At 47.4% G+C, this 20,218-nt stretch overlaps 1 protein-coding gene across 2 annotated transcripts in view; it reads left to right on the top strand.

Annotated features, from left to right (window-relative positions):
* The window catches only part of LOC121301642 (fibrillin-2-like), a 52,379-nt gene that overhangs the window by 24,208 nt on the left and 7,953 nt on the right, over window positions 1–20,218 (top strand). For both annotated transcript variants that reach the window (XM_041231204.1, XM_041231203.1), the window contains exons 12-51: window positions 127–270; window positions 1,054–1,173; window positions 1,596–1,721; window positions 2,102–2,224; window positions 2,711–2,986; window positions 3,289–3,342; window positions 3,677–3,802; window positions 3,915–4,040; window positions 4,216–4,335; window positions 4,451–4,588; window positions 5,027–5,077; window positions 5,185–5,310; window positions 5,654–5,881; window positions 6,350–6,475; window positions 6,863–6,991; window positions 7,883–8,008; window positions 8,342–8,467; window positions 8,572–8,694; window positions 9,187–9,312; window positions 9,563–9,688; window positions 10,021–10,143; window positions 10,644–10,766; window positions 11,266–11,391; window positions 11,650–11,772; window positions 12,699–12,821; window positions 13,240–13,401; window positions 13,726–13,794; window positions 14,217–14,342; window positions 14,730–14,855; window positions 15,462–15,611; window positions 15,951–16,022; window positions 16,128–16,253; window positions 16,686–16,811; window positions 16,906–17,031; window positions 17,209–17,325; window positions 17,734–17,862; window positions 17,980–18,099; window positions 18,547–18,672; window positions 19,282–19,431; window positions 19,636–19,701. In XM_041231204.1, coding sequence (XP_041087138.1) covers window positions 127–270; window positions 1,054–1,173; window positions 1,596–1,721; window positions 2,102–2,224; window positions 2,711–2,986; window positions 3,289–3,342; window positions 3,677–3,802; window positions 3,915–4,040; window positions 4,216–4,335; window positions 4,451–4,588; window positions 5,027–5,077; window positions 5,185–5,310; window positions 5,654–5,881; window positions 6,350–6,475; window positions 6,863–6,991; window positions 7,883–8,008; window positions 8,342–8,467; window positions 8,572–8,694; window positions 9,187–9,312; window positions 9,563–9,688; window positions 10,021–10,143; window positions 10,644–10,766; window positions 11,266–11,391; window positions 11,650–11,772; window positions 12,699–12,821; window positions 13,240–13,401; window positions 13,726–13,794; window positions 14,217–14,342; window positions 14,730–14,855; window positions 15,462–15,611; window positions 15,951–16,022; window positions 16,128–16,253; window positions 16,686–16,811; window positions 16,906–17,031; window positions 17,209–17,325; window positions 17,734–17,862; window positions 17,980–18,099; window positions 18,547–18,672; window positions 19,282–19,431; window positions 19,636–19,701 — 5,049 coding nt within the window. The remainder of the gene's footprint in view (window positions 1–126; window positions 271–1,053; window positions 1,174–1,595; window positions 1,722–2,101; window positions 2,225–2,710; window positions 2,987–3,288; window positions 3,343–3,676; window positions 3,803–3,914; window positions 4,041–4,215; window positions 4,336–4,450; window positions 4,589–5,026; window positions 5,078–5,184; window positions 5,311–5,653; window positions 5,882–6,349; window positions 6,476–6,862; window positions 6,992–7,882; window positions 8,009–8,341; window positions 8,468–8,571; window positions 8,695–9,186; window positions 9,313–9,562; window positions 9,689–10,020; window positions 10,144–10,643; window positions 10,767–11,265; window positions 11,392–11,649; window positions 11,773–12,698; window positions 12,822–13,239; window positions 13,402–13,725; window positions 13,795–14,216; window positions 14,343–14,729; window positions 14,856–15,461; window positions 15,612–15,950; window positions 16,023–16,127; window positions 16,254–16,685; window positions 16,812–16,905; window positions 17,032–17,208; window positions 17,326–17,733; window positions 17,863–17,979; window positions 18,100–18,546; window positions 18,673–19,281; window positions 19,432–19,635; window positions 19,702–20,218) is intronic.

Raw genomic sequence — 20,218 nt, 5'->3', positions numbered from 1 at the left:
GAGTCTCTTTAAATCATCAATGTCTAAAAGACCTGGAATGAAAATGTCAACGAATGCATTTCTGATTATGGAGCTTCAGTTGTGTGACCTGACCTCCTTTTTGTTTTGCGTGTGTCTCGTTTGCAGGCACAGCCACCCTAAACCAGACCATTGACATCTGCAAGCACTTCACTAACCTGTGTCTGAACGGACGTTGCATTCCCACCCCCTCCAGCTACCGCTGTGAGTGCAACATGGGCTTCAGACAGGACGTGCGTGGAGAGTGTGTGGGTAGGTAGAGGACTGTCAGCACTGCACACCTGTGAGCATCACAACTCACCTGAACAAGACATTTCCCACTTCATACACCACCCCCTACACACAGCAGCTGCACCACTAAATCATTTTTATTATTATTATTATTATTATTTATTTATTTATTTATTTATTTATTTATTTGGCAGACGCCTTTATCCAAGGTGTTACAGGGTAATACAAGGTTACAGTCCAAAACAATATTTAAATACAGTGTAGTTTACAGAAAGTTCAAATACTGCTAGAATACAATATGAGCTAACAACTTCTGATTGAGACAATTTGTATCTACGTTGACATGCTAATAGTGCAAGGATAGTGCATCAGCTGAGGGTCTGGTAACATGGTGCTGAGGTCGGGCAAGTCCATTGCATAGTAAGAGGATTAGATTGAATTTACAAAGTTTCTGTTAATATGGCCCCCAGTGAGCCGGCCAGCCAGCCAGCCAGCCAGCCAGCACACCACAAGGAGTTAATTGGGGAAGCTGGTTTGGATCTCCTCACTTCCCCAATGCCAAGACGAAGTCTCTGGAGGAAGGGGCTGTTTATCCTGGCTGGGACAGAGCCAAGATAAACCCCCAGCTCTGAGCTGCCCTTGGCAGGCAGGCAGACAGCCTGGGCCCCCTGATTCCCATTGAGGGCTCAGTGGGAGATTATTTCAGCTGGAGCTGGTTGTTTACTCAGGGGGCAGAGCAGCCCTCCTGCCAGCCTATCACAGCCTGCCGTTTCACCGTTTTTTTCTTGTTTGTTTGCTGCTCAGATGTGGACGAGTGCACCAGCAACCCCTGCGTGAACGGAGACTGTGTGAACAACCCCGGGTCGTATCATTGCAAGTGCCACGAGGGATACCAGAGCACCCCCACCAAGCAGGCCTGCGTTGGTATGTCCCATCTCTCAGCAGCGGGGGTCTCTAAAACCATCATGCAAAAATACAAAATATTTATTTTATGGTAAAATGCATTTTTAGATAAAAAAAAAAAAAAAAGAAAAGAAAAAATTAACAGGATTGAGCTATAATCACGATTTCATGTCACTCATCACATAACTAGAAATGACCAATAGTAAATGCCGTCCTTTATCATCGGCTCGCAAAATATAATCCAATGGTGAGTAATCAATTCATTTTTGCATCCCTAATACATCGTCAATAGCACTATTTCCTTAGAAAGGAAAAAAAAAAACACCAAATGAAGTCTCAAAAGCTAAATACATATGCAGCTGGTGTTATTTAAAGGTCGCAACCTGCAATGTTTTGAAGAGACGCTCCCAGTGTAGCCTGACTGCCGCTGCTCCTCCTCACAGATATCGACGAGTGCATCATGAACGGAGTGATGTGCAGGAACGGCCGCTGTGTCAATACCGACGGCAGCTTCCAGTGCATCTGCAACGCTGGCTTCGAGCTCACACCCGACGACAAGAACTGCGTGGGTGAGTGCTCCAGCAATACCGCGCCTCTCCTGGAGGGGGCGATGGAGGGCACTCTGTCCCTAGACTCCTTACAGCCACACAGACCTGCAGTCACACCATGGAAAACAGTAGGACAAAATCGATCAGAATACACATTTTTAAATTGCATAACCTAAAAAGTTATTTAAACACTTTTTTGTTTTTGGTAGTTTTGTTTTACTTAAAGCATTCGGGTAACGTAAGACGTCTGGTCACTGGTAGCCTTACCAGTTGATCAATGACCGTTTATTGCTGTACCATTTCATATAAAATCAGACTTCTCTTATAAAGGGTGTGGCAGTGCCTTGTTGCAGCGATCAGCTGCTCGCATCGCTCGTTGACCCCTCCCCTGTCTGTTTCAGATCATGACGAGTGCGCCACCACCAACATGTGTCTCAACGGGATGTGCATCAACGAGGATGGCAGCTTCAAGTGCATCTGCAAACCCGGCTTCGTCCTTGCTCCCAATGGCCGCTACTGCACCGGTATGACTGGGAGGGGGAGCGGAGCTGAACCGGGGCGGTGGGGGAGAACGACAGGGGCGGACTTGGGAACGAGCATGCGATATTGGAGGAGCTCTGCTGCTTTAACTCTAGTTGCCACCAGATGGTGCTAAAGGGCTACCCAGTCAAGATGCAGGGGGAGGACACTTGGTGATGTGTAAGGATGGGTACAGATCATGATGTGAGGTTTGCCTGTTCACTGTAGCTCTGTCCAATTGTAATTACCAGTGATTTCTAATAAAGATACACACAAAATATCAGTGACCGACTAAAGAGTAGCACAGCTTCAGTATTTGTTCTGCTTCTAAGCATTTAGAATAAAGATTGTCCTTGCAGTCGTTTCAAGCCTGTTAAAACATGCAGTGCGATAAAAAGAGCCTTACCTGGGACTGGCCTGATTTCACGGGCTGCGTTTCTGCTTTCTCTCTCCCTCCCCTCCCCTCTCTCCCCCTCCCTGCACCTCCTCAGATATCGACGAGTGCCAGACCCCGGGGATCTGCATGAACGGCCGCTGCATCAACTCGGAGGGCTCGTTCCGCTGTGAGTGCCTGCCCGGGCTGGCCATCGACGTGGACGGCCGTGTCTGCGTGGACACCCACATGCGCAGCACCTGCTACGGGGGCATCAAGAAGGGCACCTGCAACCGGCCCTTCCCCGGCGCCGTCACCAAGTCCGAGTGCTGCTGCGCCAGCCAAGAGCACGGCTTCGGGGAGCCCTGCCAACCCTGCCCTGCCAGGAACTCCGGTAACCAGCTCCACCCTTTCAATTCACTGCATTGTAAAACTTCTGCTGCAGTAACATTGTGGAGTCTTGTGTCCTTATTCTTTTCAGAATCGTAACTGTATTTTAAGTATTGGTGTAAAGTAGCTTTAGGAATCTGGTTCTTAGAATGCAGGTCAAATGTGATTTGAATCACAGTAGCGCTCATCAAAGTGTACTAACTGTATTATAAGGCAATACAGTTCATTTCGCTGCAGTGTTGTGTTGCTCCCCTGCCTGTGGCGCTGTCTGTCTCTAACCCTGACTGTCCCGTTCTGTTTCTCCAGCCGAATTCCAGGCACTCTGCAGCAGTGGCATTGGAATCACAGCTGACGGGAGAGGTGGGTTTATGCTTTGCCAAGAATAAGGCTTCCTTATGAATATGTGTGGAATGCATCGCAAACTGAAAAATGTATCGCTTCATACAGCGTGTGCTTATGCTAATCGTAAAGCATTTTCTTAAATTATTGCACATGCTTTTTTTTATCATATCTTTTTATTAATGCAAATTATTAAAGGCGCTATATAAGTCTACGTTGGATTGCAGTGTATGTGGAGTAAAGAAACAGTGATTAAAAGCCACTGAAACAAGCATTGTGCATGCTGTTAATCTATAATCTGAGTGTGCTGACTGACTGGCCTCTTGAACTCTGTGTGTGTGTGTGTCCTCCTCAGATATTAACGAGTGCGCACTGGACCCGGATATCTGTCAGAACGGGATGTGTGAGAATCTGAGAGGAAGTTACCGCTGTATCTGCAACACGGGCTACGAGTCAGACCCCAGCGGCAAGAACTGCATCGGTGAGTCATAGCGCCCCCCGCGGGCACACTACTGTATATATAGAGAGAGATATAGGTATATTGTTTTGTATTGTATGTTGCCCTGTTGGTTTAACCCTCCCTGTTCCTCTAGACATCGACGAGTGTGCTGTGAACAGGCTGCTGTGTGATAACGGCCTGTGCCGTAACACCCCTGGCAGCTACACCTGTACCTGCCCCAAGGGATACGTGTTCAGACCGGACTCTGAGACCTGCGAGGGTGAGTCTCCACTAGTTACAGCCAGCCCTGTCTCAGTGTACTCTGTGTCAAGAGCCTTGAAAGAATTTTGTTTGGCTGGATTCTTCTAAAATGACTGTCAGTCTTTTGTGTCAACGTGTGGTTTTATCCTCTAATGCACCCCCCCCCCCCCCCCCCACTCTTACTTGCGTTTCAGACGTCAACGAGTGTGAGTCGAGCCCTTGTGTGAACGGGGTGTGCCGCAACACAGCCGGGTCCTTCAACTGCGAGTGCTCGCACGGCAGCAAGCTGGACTCGACCAACACCATCTGCGTGGGTAAGAGCCGTCTATAAAACTGCTTGCCTGCTCTGTTTCTACAGTTCCCTTGTATCTCAAGCCTGGACTGCCTGTGTGTTGTGCGTAACTTGTCTGGGTTTCTCTCGCTCTGCAGACAGCATGAAGGGTACCTGTTGGCTGAACATCAACGATGGCCGCTGTGAGGTGAACATCAATGGAGCCACGTTGAAGTCGGAGTGCTGCTCCACTCTGGGGGCGGCCTGGGGGAGCCCCTGTGACCGCTGTGAGATTGGTGAGGAGGTTTTTACCAATAATCAAACTCAGCCATAGGAACGAAGCCTTCATAAATCCTTCATTTAAAAAACAAATGGCAAAACTAGCATAAGCATAAGGTTTATTGATTTTTAGAAAACCAGAATATAACAAAGTCATGAATACATCTGTATATACGTTTACAAAACCATCAAAGAATCACATACAAAAAAAAGGAAATAATAGACTGTGTTACTAAAAGATCATTTTGCAAGGCTGAGCTGAACTTTCGTTTCCAATGCATTTCATTGAAATATTTTTGTCTTGAATTTTCATTACTGTATCACAATAACATGAAAAACAAGAGCACAAGCATATCTAAGGATGCACTGCAGGAATTTCAGTTCCCACACCAATATATATTAAGGTATACTTAATTCTGGCCTGATCATCTCTCTCTCTCTGTGTCTCTCTGCAGACACAGCCTGCCCAAGAGGCTATGCCAGAATGAAGGGCGTTGTGTGTGAAGGTAAGCCCTGCAGGGTATCTACTATATACAGTGTGGAGCTGCTTTGGAGTTTGGTTTAGCGGACCCCCCCCCTAACCCAGCTGTTTTCCCTCCCCCTGCCTGCCCAGATGTGAACGAGTGTGAGGTGTTCCCAGGAGTGTGCACTAACGGGCGCTGCGTGAACAACCCGGGGTCCTTCACTTGCGTCTGCCCTGAGGGACTCACCCTGGACGGGACGGGCCGCACCTGTGTCGGTAAGCAAGGCGCTGGGATTTCGGGGCATCCTGTAGAAATAGCGGAAAGCTTTTCCTTTTTCATGGCATTGGGTAGGGGGATGCAGTCTTTGCTTCTATATTCAGTTGACCGTCTGATAATCTGTAGCTGTTTCAGATTAAATAATCTGTTTATGTTTCACATTGCATGCACCTATATGCCAGGGTATTTAACTTAAATATATTTTTAAGAACAACACAGTAAAGTTGAAAATGCACGTTACCGAGTTTAATTTTAGTAGTAAAAACAAAGACTGCAGACTCCCTGTGAAATGCTCTGTGTAGTTCCTGCTTGCGCTGTGAATGACGGCTGTGTTCTGTGCAGACGTGCGGGTGGAGCAGTGCTATATGAAGTGGGAGGAGGATGAATGTGTGGAGCCCCTGCCTGGGAAGTACCGGGTGGACATGTGCTGCTGCTCTGTGGGGGCTGCCTGGGGTATCGACTGCGAGGCGTGCCCCAGTCCCGGGACCCAGGAATACGAGACCATCTGCCCACGAGGACCGGGCTTCGCCAACCGCGGGGATGTGCTCTCGGGACGAGCCTTCTATAAAGGTACTAGGGGGAGGGACGGTTCCAGCTGCTTTGAATACTCTAGAACTTTCATCAGCCAATTAGGAAGCTGCATTGCAGGGCCCATACCGATTGGTAGTCGAGCGTGGAACTTTCAGATAGGACTAGCTGTAGCGAGTTATAAAAAGTGAAATGGAAATAACAATAAAGCCAATGATCGCTGGTTTCTAATCGCCCTGATTACCTGGCATTACCTTGGGGGTTGAGCTTGTCTGTACTCTTACCTTCTTATTCCATCAACTAACAGGCGGTAAGCCTTCCAAACAGGGCTCTATTGCTTGATATGAAGTAAGCCCATCTTTATGTATTATAAACAGCGAAAAAGGCTGAACTACCTCATTGTAAACCAAATCACTTGACAACACCTACAGTAGAAGGTACCAGGAAAACATCAGCTATTGTCAATAGGAGTCTCACCACCCCTCCTTCTCCCCCTCTCTCTTTCTGCAGATGTGAACGAGTGTAAGGTGTTCTCCGGGCTGTGCTCTCACGGAACGTGCCGGAACACCATCGGAAGCTTCCGGTGCCGTTGCAGCAGCGGCTTCGCGCTCAACATGGAGGAGAGGAACTGCACAGGTAGGAGGCGACGAGGAGCAGCTTGCAGCACAGTCTCACATCTTTAAATACCCTGACCTCTGGACATTTTAGCAACTGCAGAACAGTCTTTTTTTTTATATGAATTATTGAACTGTATACTCCCCATCCCTTTTTTATTGCACCAACTTATCATTTTACAAAATGCTTTTCCATAGCTGTACATTCCATTGCCATTAAAATTAATGCTGGTCTGAAGTGCTGATCGCCTGTCTACAGCAACACACTCACGTGAATCCTGTTCCCAATTTTATTGTGATTTGATGATTGTGGGCTTAGCAGCTAAATGAAAGTTACCCCTTTGTGTTTCTGGAAACACAATCAGAGGCACAATGACACCTCCCCCCTTCTCTCTGCCTGTGTGTACAGATATCGATGAGTGCCGTATCTCCCCGGACCTGTGTGGACACGGCGCCTGTGTGAACACGCCCGGCAGCTTCGAGTGCGAGTGCTTTGAGGGCTACGAGAGCGGCTTCATGATGATGAAAAACTGCATGGGTAAGATCAGAGCATATAACACACGCACACACCCAGATCAGAGCATATAACACACCCAGATCAGAGCATATAACACACCCAGATCACACACCCAGATCAGAGCATATAACACACCCAGATCAGAGCATATAACACACCCAGATCAGAGCATATAACACACACAGATCAGAGCATATAACACACACAGATCAGAGCATATAACACACACAGATCAGAGCATATAACACACCCAGATCAGAGCATATAACACACACAGATCATATAACACACACAGATCAGAGCACATAACACATACACAGATCAGAGCATATAACACACACACAGATCAGATCATATAACACACACAGATCAGAGCATATAGCACACAGATCAGAGCATATAACACACACACAGATCAGAGCATGTAACACACACAGATCAGAGCATATAGCACACAGATCAGAGCACGTAACACACACATAGATCAGAGTGTGTAACACACACAGATCAGAGCATATAACACACACACACAGATCAGTACAGTACTGTACATCTGATACACAGACAAGATCAGAGCATTAACTCACAGTGATTCATATGGCTCTGGAGCTGGCAAATCTAACACAGGAATTGTATCTCAGGGCTCTTTTATCTACCTTAACTTTCTTTCAGCATGACTAAAGACAAGCGAGTGTGTAAAGCGATAGATAAATAACGTCTCAGGTCAGGCTAATCTCTTTATGGATTTTCATCTGGAATGTTATCGCTGCGCAGTTAAAACCTTTGAAAGGACCATCCACAGGCAGAAAGTCTGGCTGCAGTTTAATGAATATGTCAAGTATCTGTCTAACATGCTCTCTGTCTCTCTCTCTCTCTCTCTCTCTCTCTCTCTCTCTCACTCTCACTGGGCAGACATCGACGAGTGTGAGAGGGACCCCCTGCTGTGCCGTGGCGGGACGTGCATCAACACTGACGGCAGCTACGAGTGCACCTGCCCCCTCGGCCACGAGCTCACCCCAGACGGGACGTCCTGTGTGGGTAAGACTCGCCAACAATATCTCCCTCTGTTACCTGGGTTCAATCAAAAACTGTTGCAGGGTCAATAGCAGCACTGTATGGTCAATTAGTAGCATTTTACTGTCAACAACCATCTGAATGTTTTATAGCTATGGGTGATGTGTAATTGTAGTAGTAGTGTAACCCCAAAACATTCAGTGCAAAAAGAGTTCTTTTGTGTTGAAATATTTAAAGTAAGATTTGATGAATCGCTTTCCAAATGTAGATTCATCTTTAACTGCTGATGAAAAACCCTCGTGTTGTACATGATAATACCTGTTTTCCCTCCTAACACTGCATTGGCCGTTTTTTCAGATGTGAACGAGTGTGAGCTGAGTGACAACCTGTGCAGAAATGGCCGCTGTGTCAACATGATTGGCACCTACCAGTGCTCCTGTGACCCCGGGTACCAGGCCACCCCAGACAGGCAGGGCTGCGTGGGTAAGCACCCCCCCATCCCGGCAGAGCCACCGGCCGGAACTCTTTTTAAAGCACAGTTCAGTGAACCCAGTGCCCCAGTCCTGAGCGACTCTGTGTTGTTCCAGATATCGACGAGTGTACCATCATGAACGGAGGCTGTGACACCCACTGCACCAACTCGGAGGGCAGCTATGAGTGCAGCTGTGCGGGGGGCTACGCGCTGATGCCTGATAAGAGGACGTGTGCAGGTGAGACCCCTACACTTAAACAGCGTTCACCTGCATTGCAGATTCAACAGCCCACTGATTCACAGATGAGAAATAGATGGGATTGCAAATCAAACACTTTTCATGTTGTTAGCTGGGAGACGCGAAGTTCTACATGCAAGGAAGTGCGAGACAGACTTCACCTTGCCTCCCTGCAAGCGTGTGATTTGGTGCAGTTGTTTGACAGCAGTCATCCACGGCCACAGCACTGGACTGTACTGCCTGTGTTTGAGTGTTGGGAATATGCCTGTAAGGCAAGCAAAACAAAAACAGTTAACTATAAACTGTGTTTTTTCCCCTTAAATGAAGTTATTCACTGTATTGTATACTGTATTGAGAAGGGGTGGAAGAAGTTTGACAGTGTGCTCTACATGATGGTTGGAAAGTAGACCTCCCTATGTTCCGCTGACCTGACCCCCAGCTCTCGCTGTGCGCCCCCTGCTGTCTCTAACGCGTCATTACTTTGTGCCGCAGACATCGACGAGTGTGAGGATAACCCTGACATCTGTGATGGGGGCCAGTGCACCAACATCCCCGGGGAGTACCGCTGCCTCTGCTTCGATGGGTTCATGTCGTCCATGGACATGCGGACCTGTATCGGTAAGCATTGCCCTGTCCACTCTGCTGCACAGCAATACCACGGATCCTATCTGCACCTTACTGTACACTGCTGTGTCCCTTACTATAATATAAACACCCCTGCATCTTACTATACCAGAGTGTCCAACTCTCCCACGATCCGAACCATCTATACTTCTCTGTAACAACGTAACGACGTATCTAGTGCAAATCTCTTCTGAAATTGCCAGAATAGGGCTGAACTGACTGACTTTTCAATGGGCTTCCCCAGATGTGAACGAGTGCGACCTGAACCCCAACATCTGTCTCCATGGCGACTGCGAGAACACCAAGGGCTCCTTCATCTGTCACTGCCAGCTGGGCTACTTCGTGAAGAAGGGAACAACGGGGTGCACAGGTACAGGGCATGCATGGGCACACCACCTTGCAGTGACTGCTGCACTATCACGGGTTTAAGGCATTGCAGCTAGCAGAAGCAGACAACAGCCTACCCTTGCACATTAACATCAGATAAATCAGGGTAAAAATCATAAGGTAGGCATTACCTACTGTAATGCTGGACCGATGAAGGCGCTAGAATGATTGTCTGCTTGAATTAGTTTTAAGTTTTGCCTTAGAATCCTCAATGTTAGCCTAGACTGTGCTGGATTTATTATAACAGCCTCCTTCTGCTCTGCGCTGGCTGGAAAACTAGCGAAACTGATTGCAGTGTCTGTGTTTCCTTTTCAGATATCGATGAGTGTGAGATCGGAGCACACAATTGCGACATGCACGCCGCGTGTGTGAACGTGCCAGGGAGCTTCAAGTGTCGGTGCCGCGATGGCTGGGTAGGGGACGGGCTCAAGTGTGTGGGTAAGCGAGGTGGTGGAAAGCAGAATACCTGAGTGGGGAAGCAATGGGGTGGAAAGACACAGCTATGGCCAAAAGGTTTGCATCACCGAGAATTTTAGGGTTGAGACACAGACCTCTTATTTAACATCATGTAACTCTAAGAAACTACAAAATGATATCGCAAAAGTCTGCCAGAAGCCACAGTAGTAGTACAGTGTTTCATGATAGATTTTGAAATGTAAAATGTGTCAATTTTTTCTTTAAGTATATGGAAAACTACAAAGCGGTATGTAATTCAGTATGTTAGCGTAACATTATTCGTCAGGATTCATTCGACCTTTATGAAAATGAGTTAATTCTGGGTGATGCTAAACTTTTGGTCATAGCTACACCTGTGCACGAAGGTAGAGAAATGATTATTTCATTAGCAAATAGCATGCATTCTCTGCAACACCTGTTTGTTGCATTGGGGTGAAGGTATTTTTTAGCACTGCGATAATCTTTCTTGTGTGGTTTTGCAGATGTGGACGAATGCGCCACCGAAGAGCACAACTGTAATGCCAATGCCAACTGCCACAACACCCCCGGCTCCTACCGCTGTGCCTGCAAGGACGGCTTCAGCGGAGACGGCTTCTTCTGCTCGGGTAAGGAGCGCCCCTTACTGGGGGGGCAAGGGTGGGACAGCTTTAGGAAATGTAATTACAATTACTGCAGGGATGGAAATAAGACTCCCATTGCATAGCAGTGTGATCCATTCCTGGATTTACTGTGAGTTTAGTAAGGCACACCTGAGCTTGTTAACAATACACTGGCTAATCAAGCTGGTAGAAAAGCCTGGAATAGGTGAAGCTGCTACACAATAGGAGTCACTTTCTCATGCAAATGAACTTGCAGTCAAGTTTAAGTACCTTGTATCCTTCTTATTGTAATTAGACACGTAGCTAAATAGCAACACATTTGTAAATACAAGGTAATTAAGTTGAGTTTTCTAATGGTTCTGTAGGTAAACTTTTTAACAAAAGAGTAAAAGTGGGAGTACTTCATTGTTTACTGGTAAAAGCTTCCCGGCAACAACACATTGCTGTATGCCTCCTTTCCTCAAACCTGCTTTTGCTTACTTCCATCCCTCTCCCTGTGCCCCAGACGTGGATGAGTGTGCGGACAATGTGAACCTGTGTGAGAACGGGCAGTGCCTGAACGCGCCCGGGGGGTACCGCTGCGAGTGTGAGATGGGCTTCACCCCGACCGAGGACAGCAAGGCCTGCCAGGGTGAGTCTCGTGCAAGCCCTTTCAAGTTTCCGAAACAGAGCAGAGCGGGCTGAAATCATGCCAGGTGCCTGTGCACGAGACACCTGGGAAGCTGCACTCTTCAAGCCTCTTATTGTGTATATCTTGAAAGAGACGGCCTCAATACATTTGTGTTAGTGGCTTCATTTGTTCAGTTGAGGGGTCCATGCTAACAGATGTTGCCCTTCAGTCAAGCTGACCTGCTCAGTGAATTCCTGCATGTGCTTTCTCCACCCCCAGACATCGACGAGTGCACCTTCCAGAACATCTGCGTGTTCGGCACCTGTCAGAACCTGCCGGCCATGTTCAGGTGTATCTGTGACGACGGGTACGAACTGGACCGCAGCGGAGGAAACTGCACAGGTGAGTGTCCAGACCACCCTTCACTACTCAACACACTAAAAAGAATGCAAAAAAAAAATCTACTTTAGCGAATTAACACTTCTTGCTGAGTAAGCCGATTTGTTTATAAGAGCAATCCAGAACTTTCCGTTCATATTGCATTCCAAAAGAATGCAGCATGAATGTAAGAACAGGATTCCTATTTGCCAGGGGATGCCTCTCACCTGTTACTGGTTTAACTGTCTGCACAATGGTTACATTTTACATTGGGGCCTCTGTATCTATGCAATTGATCCCAGATGTCTAAGGTCTAGGAGGTTTTCCCACATGAATTATTACCCTGTTCTACATCCAGCTGCTCACAGAACATTAAACCGAATGGCAATGTTAACAGATTAGTCATGCTATGCCATTCACCCTCATGCCCTATTCCTGTCTTTCCCTATTATTATTATTATTATTATTATTATTATTATTATTATTATTATTAATAGTCATTTAGCAGACTCTTATCCAAAGCGACTTACAGAGACTAGGGGGTGAACTATGCATCACAACTGCTGCAGAGTCACTTCCAGTAGGACCTCTGGTTTTACGTCTCACCCGAAGGATGGAGCACAAGGAGATTAAGTGACTTCCTCATGGTCACCCACAGTGAGTCAGCGGCTGCGCGGAGATTAGTACCAGTGGCCTCCTGGTATCAAGCCCTTTTCTTTAACCACAGGACCACCTTATATTTAGCTTTTTCAGTGTATATGTATGCTACATACTGACCCGATTTTAATTGACATCCTCTTACCTTGCAGGTGTTATGCTTGCACTTTAGCAGAATACGTTGTGCATAGCATTCAGATTTGTTTTAGGCTATACAGCTAATATACTACATGGGCAACACTGGCACCCTAACTGTGTTCCTTACTGCCTGTCTCCCTCTTGCTGTGTTTCAGATGTCAATGAATGTGCCGACCCTGTGAACTGCATCAACGGTCTGTGTGTGAACACCCCGGGCAGCTACCTGTGCAACTGCCCCCCAGACTTCGAGCTGAACCCCACCGGGGTGGGCTGTGTTGGTAAGAGCGCCTCTCGCTGGAGGGGTTGGGTAGTGCAGCACTGACACATCCTTACAGGGCTATGTAAGAGAGATAGGGGGGATGAGTTCAGTGAAACTCTGGATTTTCCAAATCAAATTACACATTTTTAGATTGTCTTTCGTATTACCCAGAAGCTTATTATAATACCTACCTAGAAGTCACAGAAGTACGGTACGTTGTTTTGTGCACGTTACTCAGAAAAGTAGCAATGAGGCTGGGCTGAACATTAAGATAATATTTATTTCGCTTGTGAAGTTCTTTAAATCCATTCCTTACAAGTTCAGTGAGAAATCCCTGCCGATTTCTGTAGTGAACCTGCTACTGTTAAAAGTGTTCAGTCCTGCAGGGGTTTTGTTTGAAAGAGGGTCTAAATGCTAATTCTCTCTCTCCTTCTCAGACACGCGTGTTGGGAACTGCTTCCTGGACACACTGACGCGAGGTGACGGCGGACTTTCCTGCAGCGCGGAGATCGGTGTCGGGGTCACCCGGGCATCCTGTTGCTGCTCCCTCGGGGGCGCCTGGGGAAACCCCTGTGAACTGTGCCCTCTCGTCAACTCCAGTATGTACCCACATGTGTGATATACCCTCCACTATTAAATATCAGATCCATTACACCGTATGCAGTGGAATACCTGACTCGCTCCAGCACTGCCACATGTGTTATATACTCTCCAATATCAAATATAGTACCATCCGCATTTCTATAATGCCTTTCATCACAAGGATCCTAAAGCGCTTCACACAGAAAAAAATATATATATTTGCAAATATTTGCAGAATACTTGGCATAATCTGTTTCTGTGCTGCAGAATCTTATACAGCACACATTTAAAAAAAACCTCATTAAAAGTGACCCGATTTAACCCGTTCCTCTCCCTTCCAGCGGAGTACAAGACGCTGTGCCCCGGAGGCGAGGGATTCCGCCCCAACCCCATCACTGTCATCTTGGAGGGTGAGTGCTCAGCTCGGGCTCCTGCAATTGGGATTCACAGCTTATTGCTCTGACTGCCATGAGTATTTTACTACAGCAATGGAAAAATGAAGTGATGTATTTAAACTGATTATCTGATATGTCTGTAAAACAGTATTAAGGGTTGTTGACATCATGGGTGAACTGTCATGGATACTCCCCCAGATCTTGCAGTTTCCATAACTCAAGATGGTTTTACTAGTCACCTCCCTGTTGAACGCTGTCAGCGGAATAGACCATCAAGCCTCCACGGGGGTGTTCACTTGAAAGAAGGAAATGCATTCCCCTGCCTGCTCCCATTGGGATTAAGCAAGCACAGCAGCCCTGCTTATGAGTAGAGGGTAAGCTGGAGAGTCCCCTCCCATCCTGGGGATTTCACAGCTGACCCCGCGTTTGTGCCACAGATATCGACGAGTGCCAGGAGCTGCCAGGCCTGTGCCAGGGAGGGAACTGCGTCAACACCTTCGGCAGCTTCCAGTGCGAGTGCCCGGCCGGCTACCACCTCAACGAGGAAACCCGGATCTGCGAGGGTGAGGGCTGGGGAGAGGGGGTGGGGAAAAGGGGTCCCCAGGGGAGGGGAGGGGGGCTAGGGAAAAGGGAGGCTGTAGGGGGGCTGGGGAGGGGGGCTCCCCCCGGATGGAGAGATTAGGGAAGTGGCTGATTGCAGAATGATATTTTGTTATTCTTTTAGACCCTGATTTACGCAGTTGTATATATAATCTCCAATGTAATGTACTATACTGTTCATCTTGCATATTTGAATGTGATTCTGTACCCTGGGAGAGAGTGACAGTACTATGTAGATAGCGGGACTCACTGGGAGTGTTCAGTAGTTTGTAAAACAGTAGCTACAGGCACTCTGGTCCTTTTCTAGCTGAATATAGTGTTGACGCTTTGGGGACGTTTTGTTTTTGCAGATATTGACGAGTGTACAGTCCACATTGGGATCTGTGGCCCTGGCACCTGTTACAACACGCTGGGCAACTACACCTGCGTCTGCCCTCCGGAATACATGCAGGTCAACGGGGGCAACAACTGCATGGGTATGTAAGGCCATAGGGGCCCTGGACAAAGGGGGGGGGGGGGAGCAATATTGGGAGCTAGTATCCACTACTGCAACTACTGCAAAGGGTATTGGGGAGTAGAGTGGGAAGCGATTTTATAAGCGGGCATTGGAAGGGACCATTGCATTAGGAAGAGAGACAGAACTATTGTATGGGTACAGGCGGGAGAGGGAGAGAACCATTTATTTATTCATTTATTTAACCAGGAGATTATGTATTGAGACCGAGGCCTCATTTACAAGGGGGTCCTGGAAAACAATAGAAAGAACGACAATAGAAAGCACAACAAAGCACAAACACCACCACTCGAACACATGCGGTTCAAACTTAATCAGCAGCCTACAGAGATCAAAGGACAGAACAAATCCGATTGACATCTGTCTATTTATCAGTGCGCACTGAAGGGGAAGCGTAAGCAGGAGGTTGTAGAAGTAAAGATCATTATTATAAAACCGTCAGCGCAGAGTTGATAGCCTATCAGAGCCATCGCTGTGTCTGTAAGCCCGTGTGTCTAGCGGTCCCTGACGGAGGTCTCTCTCTCTCTCTCTCTCTCTCTCTTTCTGTCTCCGTCTCCGTGTCTTGCAGACATGAGGAAGAGCGTGTGCTACCGTAACTTCAACGACACGTGTGAGAACGAGCTCTCCTTCAACATGACCAAGAAGATGTGCTGCTGCTCCTACAACGTGGGCAAAGCGTGGAACAAGCCCTGCGAGTCCTGCCCCACCCCCGCCACCTGTAAGTGACCACGAGAGTCACGCTAGCTAGCCACCGACCCTCCTTCCAAGTTCCAGCCTATTGTGTTCCCTGTCAGCAAACAATACACAACTTGGCATAGACATCTGGGCCAACGCTTAAGAATCTAGGTCATGGTGACCCTTTTTTTGCGTTTGTTGAAACTGTGTTAGAAGAAGTTATTATTAAGGAGCTGAAACCTGACTTGCTAATCTATTGAAAGAATCGCTCATGTATTTTTTTATTTGCTGTACTGCCACCTGTATTGTGTTAACCCCGGTATGGGATTGGTATACAGATGTTCTCTGCCTCTTCTCTAACCCTGCCTCTGTTAATTTGCAGCCGAGTACCAGCTCCTGTGTGGGAACCAGGCTCCAGGCTTTATCATTGACATCCACACTGGAAAACCAATTGGTAAGTCACAGCAGTGGTATTCATAAAAAAAACAAAACAAATTAAAACAATTATGTCACTTTTTTTTCATCGTGACTGATGTTGTTTTCTCGGGTGCCGCTACAGATATCGACGAGTGCCGTGAGATCCCTGGAATCTGTGCCAACGGCGTGTGCATCAATCAGATCGGCAGCTTCCGCTGCGAGTGTCCCATGGGCTTCAGCTACAACAACATCCTGCTCGTCTGCGAAGGTGAGGCTCGGCGCCTGGGACGCGGGGTCGGATTGGAACCCTCGAGCTTCTCCATTTAACCAGGACCTCTGCTTAACCCTCCGGCAGGCCTGAATTGTTTTTGCGTTGCTGAAGAATGCAAAAGAAAGTTGTATAATTAAAAAAGGAACTCCTGTTTTGAGAACAGGGCAGGAGAAATACAAATGTCCCGTCAGTACTTTAAGAACCCCTCAAGTCGAGGAATCTTTGGCCTCAAATGTCAAAACATGTTTGTACTCGCTTGGATAACAGAACAGCTGATATAATATTTTTCTTACTTGGCTTTTGTTACTACAATACAGAAACCTTGGTCACTTGTCAACATTTCATTTGGTGTTAAGATAAGCCTGAAAGGGTCCAATGAGGCTATCGAGAGTGGAGCTGCCTGTCTTGACCTGCTCTTTTCCTCTGCAGATATTGACGAGTGCAACAACGGGGACAACTTGTGCCAGCGAAATGCCAACTGCATCAACATCCCTGGGAGCTACCGCTGCGAGTGCTCTCCTGGTTTCAAACTGTCCCCCAGCGGTGCCTGTGTGGGTGAGTGCCAGGGGCTGGACCCCAAATCAAACCCATTCCTCTATGTCTCAGGGTCTCTCTCTTTAGCCCTCCCGTTCGCTCTCTCTCCCCGCAGATCGCAACGAATGTCAGGAGATCCCCAATGCGTGCAGCCACGGCGAGTGCATCGACACGCAGGGCAGTTACAGGTGTCTCTGTCACAACGGCTTCAAGGCCACTGCGGACCAGACCATGTGCATGGGTAAGAGCACAGCGCAGCCGCCAGCAGCCAGCGGTTAGGAGGAGTAATAGAGCAGTGGAGCCGGGCTGGGGTTGGTTCAAGCTGAGTGTTTTGAGAAGGGGAGATAGAGGCTGCAGGGTCTGCAGGGTGCAGGTAAGGGAGGTTCTATTCTGATTGTGTTTCTCTATCGCTCCGCAGATATTGACGAGTGTGACCGGCAGCACTGTGGAAACGGTACCTGTAAGAACACTGTGGGCTCCTACAACTGCCTCTGCTTCCCTGGCTTTGAGCTGACTCACAACAACGACTGCATGGGTACGTAGAACATTGGCGTCTAATGATTGAAACCCAGCGCACAGCTCTCTATCCAAAGATCCAACAGGGTACTCATCCATTGCTAGAAATACTTCACGAAGAAGAAAAGCAATTGATCAGTTAGCTACAATGTTTTGTTTTCCGCTTTCTTCAGATGGCATGCTAGAAATAGGCAGGTAGACCCATGTTGTTGTTTAAGTTTGAAAGCTGACTTGCAGATGCATGTTTTAAGAACAATGAGACGTTCTGAGGTCGAGTTGCAATCCTAAACGTGAATGAAAGGCATTGATATGTATGACCAGGCACAGCAGATCTGCCTCATTTATTTTGTTGTGCAAGCTATTTAAATGGCACTGCTGTGTGCTGTAATATGTTCTCTGAATAACCGCTGGCCGCTGTCCCTTGCAGATGTGGACGAGTGCACCGCTCTCCTTGGGCAGGTGTGTCGGAACGGGCAGTGCATCAACAACCTGGGCTCCTTCCAGTGCCTGTGCCAAGAGGGCTACGAGCTGACCGCGGACGGCAAGAACTGTGTCGGTACGGCACTCCTTTTTAAGACGAGCGCGTCAACCCGGGCCGTTCTCATTCTGGAACTCTCGTGAAGTTCCACGCCTGCTTTTCTCATAAGAGATCTTCTCCTGGTTCCCTCTGTAGATATCAACGAGTGCGTCAGCTTCCCCGGGACCTGCTCCCCTGGGACCTGTCAGAACCTGGACGGCTCATTCCGCTGCATCTGCCCCCCTGGGTACGAGGTGCAGAACGACAACTGCAACGGTGAGCGCGCTGCCACACACGCACGTGCGCGCGTGCACGCACGCAGTCTCACTGTGCACGCAGCGGAGCTAGCTTTTTAATTAAAGGTGTTTTTTTTTCAGTGCAAAGTTACTGCATCCAAAACGCTGGAGTATTAGCATTGCATTAATTTAGGCTACACAAGGCTTAGACATAGTGCAGTCAGAACATCTAATGGCATTAGAAACCTCTCTAATAATAATATTAATAGTCATAATAATGTTTTTATACTTTACAGCCTTCTCAGATGTATTAGTGTCTTCCTGCATTGCTTATAATGCTTAATTAATTAAGCGTGCTGGCCTCGAACGGTCACACATCTTAAACTGTCAGTGATCCGTATGATGGCAGTAGCTACAGTGAGTAGACTGGGTGTGAGATGCCCGGACAGGCTGGCTTGCCTGCTAACAGGGCTGTTTTTCTTGGCAGATATCAACGAGTGTGAGGAAGAGCCCAATATTTGCCTGTTCGGGTCCTGCACCAACACCCCCGGCAGCTTCCAGTGCATCTGTCAGCCCGGCTTCGTGTTGTCCGACAACGGGCGCCGCTGCTTCGGTGAGTTCCACAACCACACACTCCAACTGCAATTCGTATCCGAGCTGCGAGGGTCCTGATATTGTAAATCACATGGAGGTAAAGCATGTAGATTACTGCTAACGTTGCACAGCTGTGGCCAAAAGTTTTGCATCACCTAGAATTTTAGGATTGAGGCAGAATTAATAAACAAAACAAAAAAAAACTATATGAGCATAACTTTCATCTTTTATTTGAGATGGTGTAATCAGAGAAACTACTAAATGATATCGTGAAAGTCTGCCGGAAGCCAGTTTCATGATAGATTTTGAAATGTAAAATGTGTCAGTTTTTTCTTTAAGTATATGGGAAAACTGCAAAGCTGTATGTAATTCAATATGTTCAAGTAACATTATTCAGCAGGTTTCATTTGACTTTATGAAGCACGTATTCATTCTATAGGGTGAAAACTTTTGTCCATAGCAGTACATTGCATGATACAGAACGCTGAAGATTGATCCCACGTTCGTAATTGCATCATTGCACAGTGCAGAATTTCACATGCAAAATGTTCTACAGGCTCAATCTACAGCTCTGCTTGAGTTTGCTAATCCTTCCTCGGTTTGTTTTCCACACTCTTCCCCCCTGCAGACACCCGGCAGAGCTTCTGCTTCACTCGATTTGACGCTGGCAAGTGCTCGGTGCCCAAAGCTTTCAACACCACCAAGGACAAGTGCTGCTGCAGCACGATGCCGGGCGAGGGCTGGGGAGACCCCTGCGACCTTTGCCCACAGGAAGGAGGTGAGTGCCCATCCTGGGACCCCCACAGTCAAACCACCTCCTAGGTTCATTTTCAACCTAACAGTACAATACTCCCCCCCGCCCCCCCCCCCGGCCGTGTTTAATAAAATGTTTTAGTGGATTTTAGCTGTCCCAGACTGCAGCATTGTTCCTTTTTCTAAAAAAGTTTCCTTTCTGTTTGTTTTTTTTTTTTTCTCCTTTCAGATGCGTTCCATGCCCTTTGCCCATACGGTCACGGAACAATCATTGGCAAAGGAAACACGCGTGAAGGTAGGTACCCTCGGGCACCCTGAGTGTACAGCAGAGAGCCTTGAAACGCAACAACAGCAGGCAGCAGCCTTACACACTGGAGACCAGAGGCTTGCATTTTAACTGGGCTAAAATTGAACATGTTTATCTGTTCCCATCTGTTTTTTCTATAAGGGAGGAAGAAATTAAAATGGCATCCCTGCAGGAGAGGACAGCAACCTTGTACGCAAGAAAGAGTTAGAGCACAGTAGATTGGCCAAAGCTGGCTCTTCCACTCCTGGTCTTTGTTCCAACTCTGTTCTAAATTGTTTAATTGAACCAGTAAAACCCCCATCCAAACCCTGAAGTAGTTCATTATATAATTTTACCTGTTAAACCTGGAGTGGAGTTGTCTCTGGGACTGTGATTGGACACCCCTGCTGCAGAATGATAGAGCAGTAGACTTTGTATGAGTTATATCAGAGCAGTTAGTGTGACGGTGGCAGTAGTCTTGAGATAGTGGTAGAGCCTAGGAATGTTTATACCTTGGGTATGGTGA

Source organism: Polyodon spathula, chromosome 27, assembly GCF_017654505.1.
Source record: "Polyodon spathula isolate WHYD16114869_AA chromosome 27, ASM1765450v1, whole genome shotgun sequence".
Taxonomy (NCBI): Eukaryota; Metazoa; Chordata; class Actinopteri; order Acipenseriformes; family Polyodontidae; genus Polyodon; species Polyodon spathula.
The sequence above is the reverse complement of the archived record's forward strand: the minus strand, read 5'-3'. Positions and strand labels throughout refer to the sequence as shown.